The 8,333-nt window shown below is 57.4% G+C and overlaps 1 protein-coding gene across 4 annotated transcripts in view; it reads right to left on the reverse strand.

Moving 5' to 3' along the window:
- Positions 1-776: 776 nt before the first annotated feature.
- The window catches only part of ST3GAL4 (ST3 beta-galactoside alpha-2,3-sialyltransferase 4), a 25,622-nt gene continuing 18,065 nt past the window's right edge, over positions 777-8,333 (reverse strand). For all 4 annotated transcript variants that reach the window (XM_006775042.2, XM_006775041.2, XM_006775040.2 and 1 more), the window contains exons 6-11: positions 8,092-8,152; positions 7,479-7,574; positions 7,194-7,383; positions 6,310-6,453; positions 1,710-1,853; positions 777-1,432 (exon numbers count right to left, since the gene is read on the reverse strand). In XM_006775042.2, the coding sequence (XP_006775105.1) occupies positions 1,346-1,432; positions 1,710-1,853; positions 6,310-6,453; positions 7,194-7,383; positions 7,479-7,574; positions 8,092-8,152 (722 nt within the window). In that variant the 3' untranslated portion in view covers positions 777-1,345. The remainder of the gene's footprint in view (positions 1,433-1,709; positions 1,854-6,309; positions 6,454-7,193; positions 7,384-7,478; positions 7,575-8,091; positions 8,153-8,333) is intronic.

An 8,333-nucleotide genomic window follows, 5' to 3' on the forward strand; every position in this document is an offset into this window, starting at 1 on the left:
TGGAGGGAGAGCAGCTAGCAAGTCTTTCTGCCACGTTCCACCCTCTGCAGGGTCCTCGGGACGCTCTGTCTGCGGGTGCTCCCCAGGCCACGCCAACCCTGTCAAGAAGTGTCACTTTCCTCTGACCCTCCCCATCTCTGCCCTGTTCTGTCTGTCCTGTCCCAGCCCAGTCTCAAAGCCTCAAGGCTGCAACTCTTTCCGAGAAAGCCAGGCACACAGCTGTGAGCCCCCTGCCCTGGGTAAAATTTATTTAGAAAAATATCTAGTCTTAACCTACCCAGGCCCTGCCCATCCGTATCTTGGCAGGACCTTCTGTAAACCCCGTTTTATGATTCCCAGTTAATCTGAGAAGGAAAACTTGGCTTCCTTTGGCTCCACCCCTGTCCTCAGACATCGCCCTGCATGGGGCTTTTGAAAGAACACACTGGTGAGGGAAAGGAAGGAAGGTGGGAGAGGGTCCTGCCCCTCCTATTGGGCATCCTCCTGCCCCTCCCTACCTTTGGAAGTAAACCAGGATGCAGGATGCCAGCTGGATGGCTGGCAGGTAGGGCTGCTCTGGGCACCACCTGCTTGCCTCCTATACCACTGTGACAATGTATGGCTTGGCTCCAAACCCTGGCCTCAAAAGTGAATTTCCTGAGTGACCGTGGCCTGCTCTGGGTCCCACGGGTCTTTAATGAGCCTGCCCACTGCCGGAGAGCGGCCCACTGCTGCGGCCCACCACCCACCCATGCACCCCGCCCCTCCTCTGAAAGGACACCGGGTATCACCACTGCTTTGTTTTAGGAAAAATAGTTTAATTTGTTTGGTACCTCTTTTCTAGATGAGGTTCCTTCTCCAGGAAACACCCCACCACTGCTCTTCCCACGCCCGCTGGGAGGAGCAGCCCCTCTCAGGAGGACCCCCACCCGCTCCAGACAACCCCCCTCCGGGGAGGCCTGCTCTGGGTCTAGGCCTCAGTGGGCCCATCTTGTTTGTGTTTTTATAAAAAATGGTCCGGACACTGTCTATGCCCCCTTTTCTGGATGCCACGGGACCAGCCCACAGCACTTCCTTCCCGTTAATTAAATAGCCCATTAAATAACCTCCCGGCGCGGACAGGCAGCCGCGGGCCCCATTCCTCCGCTGGGCTCCCACCGCCCCCGGCCTCCAACCTGGCGAGCTGGCCTCCACAGAGCAGCCGGGCATGGCCTCCTCTTGGGCCTGGCCAGTTCCAGGACCCCCCACACACACAGGCGAGGGGGAGTCCAAGCTGGCCATGCTGGCACAGGCACCCCCACAGCTATGGCTGGGGGCTGCTCAGGTAGCAGAGTGGGCAGACCGATGGGTGCAGCTCCTGCCCAAGTCAGAAGTAAGTGAGGTTCTTGACTGCTCCGATTTCCAGCATCCGTTTGATGGCCAGGGCCTCCTGGGAGACGTTGTGGCCTGAGCCCTGCGGAGGCAGCCAAGGTAGCAAACTGAGGGATGATGGTGACATTCCTGGCCCTCCCACAGCCCCGCACCCCGGGAGCTCCCTTCCCCACACCGCCTCTGAGAAGCAAGGCCATCTGGTGGCCGAATCCAGGGGACGCTGGCCTGGGAGTCCAGTGCCGGTTCTGACTCTGAAGGACCTCGCCACCAGGAGCCACCTCTGGGCCCCAGGCACTCGTCACTCACCCAGGGTCCCAGGCTGGTCTGCCCCTCCCAGCTGGCAGGCGGGGGCCGCTTACCGCCATGGACTTGAGCGTAATCTGCTCGTAGTAGTGAATGGTCTGCTTCCTGTTGTGGGCATCCGGGTAGCCAAAGCCGGCGATGTGCACCATGTCGCAGAGGTGGAGGGCCAGGGTGATGGCCAGCAGCCCTGTGGTGGGCTTCTGAGGAGCAGGGGTGGGGAGGGTGTTAGAGGGGTCTGCCCCTTTGGGCATCGTTTGGGCGGCCTCTGCAACAGAACTGTGCCACCAGCACAGCTGGCAAGTGAGTGAGTGGACAGGGCTCGTGGCGCTGAGGGACTGAATTGTTCATTTCTCTTTTTTAAAAATATGTATAATACTAGAGGCCCGATGCATAAAAATTTGTGCAAGAATGGGCCTTCCTTCCCCTGGATGCCAGTAGTGCCTTCGCGGGCCACCTTTCCGCCTTCCCACCCAACCCCCAGCCGCTTGGCGCCTGCATATGCAAATTAACTACTGCCTTCGCAGACCACCTTTCCGCCTTCCCACCCCACCCCCAGCCACTTGGCGCCTGCATATGCAAATTAACCCATCATCTTTGCTGGGTTAATTTGCATACTCTCTCTTGATTGGCTGGTGGGCGTTGTGAAGGTACGGTCAATTTGCATCTTTCTCTTTTATTAGTGTAGCTAGGCTAATCTCTTTTTTTCCAATATATTTTTATTGATTTCAGAGAGGAAGGGAGAGGGAGAGAGAAATAGAAACATCCATGATGAGAGAGAATCATTGATCGGCTACCTCCTACAGGCTCCCCCATGGGAGATTGAGCCCACAACCAGGACATGTGCCCAGACTGGAATTGAACCCGGGACCCTTCAGTCCACAGGCCGACCCTCTATCCACTGAGCCAAACAGGCCAGGGCTGAATTTTTCATTTCATTTAATTGAAATTGAAATGGCCATATGTGGCTCAAAGCTACCCTACCGCCTAGTACAGATGGGGAAACCGAGGCTCCTGAAGGAGTGGAAAGGAAGATTCTGCTCTGGGCCTTGGAGGGCCGCACCTCTTTCGGGAGACCTGGGGCCCCGTGTTCACGGACCGTGCGCCCTCATGAGGTGGGCCCACCCCTCTGTGAAATGGGGATGCCAGACTTTCCGGTCCACCCTATGGGTTGCTCTAACGACCTCCCGTTCTCCATCTCCAGTTCTTCCACAGAGAGGGACGGCCTGTGCCCGAACCTCACCCATCTCCCTTCCTCGCTCGGCCTCCAGACCACGTCAGCCGGCCAGGCCTCGTGCAGCGGGGGTTTCCAGAGTCTTTCTGAGCTCGGCGGTCATGTCATCTGCCACTTCCTGCCTGGGCCTCCCGTTCCCCCCGGCGCCTTAACCACCACTGTTATCTCCTCCTCTGCAGAACTTGGCTGAACCACATTCCGCCTTCTGGCCAGCTCTGCCTGGACAAGGCTCCTGAACGCACCAAGCTCCCTCCCCACTGTGTCCCCTAGATTAGTTACACTTATGACTGCCCACCCAGTTGTCCAAGCTGGAAACCTAGAACTGTCACAGATCTCTCCATTTCACCTGAAAAATGCATGTTGTCACTGGAGAATTTGAAGACCACTCCCAGGGACCCTCGCCTGTGGGCATGTGTGGAAACTATGGCTACGATGAGATCTATGACAGTATGGCCTCTGGCAGTGATGGCGAACCTATGTCACGCGTGTCAGAGGTGACACGCGAACTCATTTTTTTGGTGATTTTTTTTTGTTAAATGGCATTTAAATATATAAGATAAATATCAAAAATATAAGCCTTTGTTTTACTATGGTTGCAAAGATCAAACAATTTCTATATGTGACACGGCACCAGAGTTAAGTTAGGGTTTTTCAAAAGGCTGACACGCCGAGCTCAAAAGGTTCGCCATCACTGGTCTCTGGCTTTAGATGGCCCAGTGGACCATTAGAGCGATAATCCTGGTGGGCTTGACCGCATTTCATGAGCTTGTACATCCAGGTCTAGAGCTGAGCAGGGGAGGGAGTCGGCGATGGGAAGCACAAGAATTATCATGCTGGGGGTGGTCTGAAGATGGAGGGAGGTGCATGGCAAGGAATCCGGGCAGCCTCCAAGAGCTGAGGGTGCTCCCCGCTGCCCTGGGTGAGAGCCAGCAAGAGAATGGGACGTTGGTCCTGCAACTACAGGAACTGAATTCCTCCCACGAGAATGAGCTTGGGCCCAGCTGGTGTGGCTCAGTGGTTTAGCATCGACCTATGAACCAGGAGATCAGGGTTCAATTCCTGGTCAAGGCGTGTGCCCAGGTTGTGGACTCGATCCCCCAGTTGGGGTGTTCAGGAGGCAGCCGACCAGTGATTCTCTCTCATCCTGGATGTTTCTATCCCTCTCTCCCTCTCCCTTCCTCTCTGAAATCAATGAAAATATACTCCCTCACCCTCCAGCCTCCAGACAGGAAGGAACTCAGTCCAGCTGCCAACTTGGTTCCAGGCTTGTACAGCTATTCCCCGCTCTCCAAAAGGTCATGTGATGCCGCTTCACTTTTACAAAAGACCCACCACAGCACCTGGGGTCGCGAACCAAGAGACACTGGAAGCGGATTCTCGCTTTAATGAAAAACGGCAAAGGGCAAACCCGGCCTTCGGCATTTGTTTTGCAGCGAGTGGCCTCGCCAAGCTCCTTCCCCCAGAACCACACCCAGCGTCCAGCTGCCAGAGCTCTGAACCGCCTCTGAGCATCTGGGCTCTAGCAAGGTCTGCTCTGTGCATCGTGAGCAACACGTGGCCTCCGGCATCCGCGCAGCCTAAGAGGGCCCGGAAGGGTGCTAAGCTTCGCGTAAAACTGGACCTCGTTAAGTATTTTGATTATCGTGAAAGAAATAAAGACATGGACATCAATGGTAGCACTCTACTCTCGGACGCTAGGCAGAGAACCCAGCCTCCCTGAGCTGGACTTCTGACCTCCAGGACTAGGAGCGGATACATGGTGCTATTTTAAGCCGCTCAACAGTGGACATTTGTTAGGCAGTGACGGGAAACGAATATCCATCAAGACCTTCCCTTCTGTGCCTCTTCCTACATATGACAGGAACTGGTTTGGGTCCTTCCTTTCTCTTGCCTTCACTTCTGCTCCATGCCCCGTAAGGGGCATAAAGCCTCTCCACTCTCCTTGCAACAGAACCCAGGGCCAGGGAGTGTTTGATTGTCAAATGACCTACCTCTCCCCCAGTCTCTGCCTGATGGGTCCTCAAGGGCCAATCCAGCACCACCTCCTGCGGGGGGAGGGGGAGAGGCTGCCCCTTCTCCGAGGTCCCCCAGCACTTGGAACAACTCAGCTAGGGCACTGGCTCCTCCCGTTGCTACCTATGTGTACTCTGCTGGCCCGAGCATCCTCGGGGCGAGGGGTGTGTCTTACTCCCCACGTGCGGACTTGGGGCCCAGCACTCAGCAAGCACGAAAGCAGGCATTCAACTTCTGAAGCTGAATCACGGTCAATACCCAGTAAATAATAACGCCATCCATTCAAAACGTGGCAAATACTCATTGAGCATCCACGGTGTACCCATCTCCGGGCTGGGCCTGCGACAAGATGATCTTTTGAGATCCTGCAATGGCCTTCGGAGGTCGGCACTGATGTTACCCACACCAGACAGGTAAGAAAACAGAGGTTCCGAGGGGTTGCCTTGCCCGCGGCCACCCAGGAAGCGGCACAGCGAGTCCCGCCTGTGTCTGCTGGTTACCTCTGCCCCCGTGCCCACGCAGCCTCTCGGGGGCTCAGAAGACACGTGTGTGAGACTCGGGGAGCTACAAGCTAAGCCCACCAGCCGAAGGGCACTAAGGACCCGGAGAGCTACCACCAGCCCTTGCAAAACTGCATCATGACGGCAAAACTTGACTATGATATGCAAGGCGAACTGGACGATCCAATTCCGAACTCACTCAGACCTAAGTGTGAGGTCACAGGTAAGATGATGTAACAGCAACTGCACAAGGCTTGACTTGCTTTAAAGCAGCGGTTCTCAACCTATGGGTCGCGACCCCTTTGGGGGTCAAACGACCCTTTCACAGGGGTCGCCTGAGACCATCGGAAAACACATATATAATCACATATTGTTTTTGTGATTCATCACTATGCTTTAATGATGTTCCATTTGTAACAATGAAAATACATCCTGCCTATCAGATATTTACATGGCGATTCATAACAGTAGCAACATTACAATTATGAAGTAGCAACGAAAATAATTTTATGGTTGGGGGTCACCACAACATGAAGAACTGTATTAAAGGGTCGCGGCATTAGGAAGGTTGAGAACCACTGCTCTAAAGAGAAGACGACGAATGTCCCACCAACACACCAGTTCACAGATTCTGGCCAGTGCTTGCCAAAACCATCCTCCAACTCCAGCCCCCGGGCCTGTAAATACCCTCCCACACCTCTCCACCTTGGAGATGCCCCGCGGTTCTCAAGCTTGTGGGCTGCCTGGCTGCATCGGGCGAGCTAATAAACCCGACTACAGGTGGACGCCCCACGGCTGGGGTTCCGGCTGCCACAGGTGCTATTTCGATGGGAGTTGTGATCTCTGCTAATACGCTCCCCTCTCCTTCCCACCCGTGTCCCCCACCCCCGGGGTGCCCAGCCGAATCCCCACCTGCTTAATCTTGCGTGGCTGCTGCATTGGCAGGCTCAGCAGTTTTTCAGCTGCGATCTCCATGAAGAAGGGGTTGAGAATCCGAATCTGTTTGGGGTTCACGTCCCAGATGAGGGGTGGCTGTTTCCAGAAGCCTTTCCGTACCTGGGGGGGAAGGGGAGGATGAGGTTGGAAGGAAGAGATGGGGGCGAGCGAAGACCTGTTTGCAAGTCCAGCCCGGTGTCTTCAGCCAGGGGGTGGGGTCCACATGATGGAGAGACCCCCAGGGTGAGGAGAGGGAGGTGCCGGCCTGCACCAGACAGGAAGGGAGACCAGCGGAGCAGGGAGGGGGGGAGACACCCCCAGGGGAGGCCAGGGGACACCGTGTATGTGTCGAGTACGAGGTCCAGCCATTCCCGCTTCCAAGGATCTCCCATAGCTGGATGGGTTCGAGTTGGGAGTTGTGTAAACACTTGGCAAAAACGCCAGGCTGGACAGCTGGGTATGTGACTGGATGGCAAAGGGACACAGTGGACCTTCTGGAAGTTTCTCCTGGAAGGGCCAGATCTCGACTGTCCTAACCTGCCCCTGCCCGGAGATGACTCCTGACCAGCTCCCGCAGCCTCGAGCTCAGGGGGGTCCTTGGCTGCCACCTGGACCCCCATCAGAAGCTGCGGAGACCGAGTTCCCGAACTCCCTCCCTCCCTCCCCAGCAGGGGGGGTCCTTGGCTGCCACCTGGCTCCTATGGGCATGTGGGCTCGGGCTGCCCAGAGGGCCATCAGAAGCTGCGGAGACCGAGTTCCCAAACTCCCTCCCTCCCTCCCCAGCTCCAGGACTGCAGAGCAGCCGCCGCACCACGGGAGGGCCTGGCTCCGTGTCCCCACCCCCACGCCGCCCCACCTACCCGCTTCTTGTCACTCAGGATGGTCTCGATCCAGTGGAAGTCCATCGCCTTGAAAGCGACCAGGACGAGGAGTGTGTCGGGGTTGTTCTCCACCTTGGGGTTGAAGTGGGCGGACTCCGGGTAGAAGAGCCGCATGGTGGTCTTGGAGCCCACATCGCCCTCGTAGCCAGCCACGGGGGCGTTGTTTAACCTGGGGGTCGGGGGAGGAGGACGCCATCACCCAGGGCCCCGTGGGCCTGTCCACAGCCGCCCCCGAACACGAGAAGGCGGCGAGGGCGCACAGACCTGATGACCATGTCGTACTTGTCGATGGCCTCTCCCAACGAGCTGTTGCGCAGCCGGTGCCCGTTGCCCACCACCACGCAGCGGCAGCACTTGAGGCTGTGGGGTGAGAGGGGGCTCAGATACAGAAGCGGGCACTGCTCCCACCCTGGGTCTGCCTGGCCTGGCCCGGAACCCTTCCCCAGGCCCCCTCGGCCCCGGTCCCCACGGACCAGGCATCTGCACGGAGTCCTGCCTATGGCCCTGCTGACTCTGAGCCCCGGGTTCTATTACCAAAGAGGAAACTGAGCAGAGGATGGAAAAGAAAGGAGGGGAGACATGAAGACAGCTGAGGAGTACCAATAAGAAACCCCATTTCAGAGGCCCCGCGCCTGCTGCCCGGGGCCTGCCGGTTGCCAGGGCAATAGCCTCTGCCTGCTCCAGGTGCCCAGGCTCAGTTGCTGTGGGGACCGATGTCCCTGCCTCCCTGGAGACGGCCGGGCTGGGAAGACGGGTCAAATTGGCCACCAGGGACCAGAGGCAGGAAGGCTCAGTAGGAGGTGCTGGGCCCGGCTGTTTCATGGGGTGGGGGGTGGGGAGGCACTTGGACCCGAGTTACAGGGGGCAGTCCCCTTACCTCTGGAGGTTCTCCGGAATGGAGTAGCTGGTGATGGCTAGGACCCGGAGGAGCAGGTCTTCTGCAAAAGGAACCGATGGAAGGGGCTGAGGACAGGAGCCAGCCTCGCAAAGGCTGCGTTCTCCCACCTCCACCCCTCAGAGCTTTGCCCGCCTGCTCGGCCCCTGCCCCTGGGACTGCGGGTGGCAAACACTAAGAAGCGTGCAGCCGCCCGCCCAGCGTGGTTCAGTGGTTGAGCGTTG

Source organism: Myotis davidii, unplaced genomic scaffold (assembly GCF_000327345.1).
Source record: "Myotis davidii unplaced genomic scaffold, ASM32734v1 scaffold148, whole genome shotgun sequence".
Taxonomy (NCBI): domain Eukaryota; kingdom Metazoa; phylum Chordata; class Mammalia; order Chiroptera; family Vespertilionidae; genus Myotis; species Myotis davidii.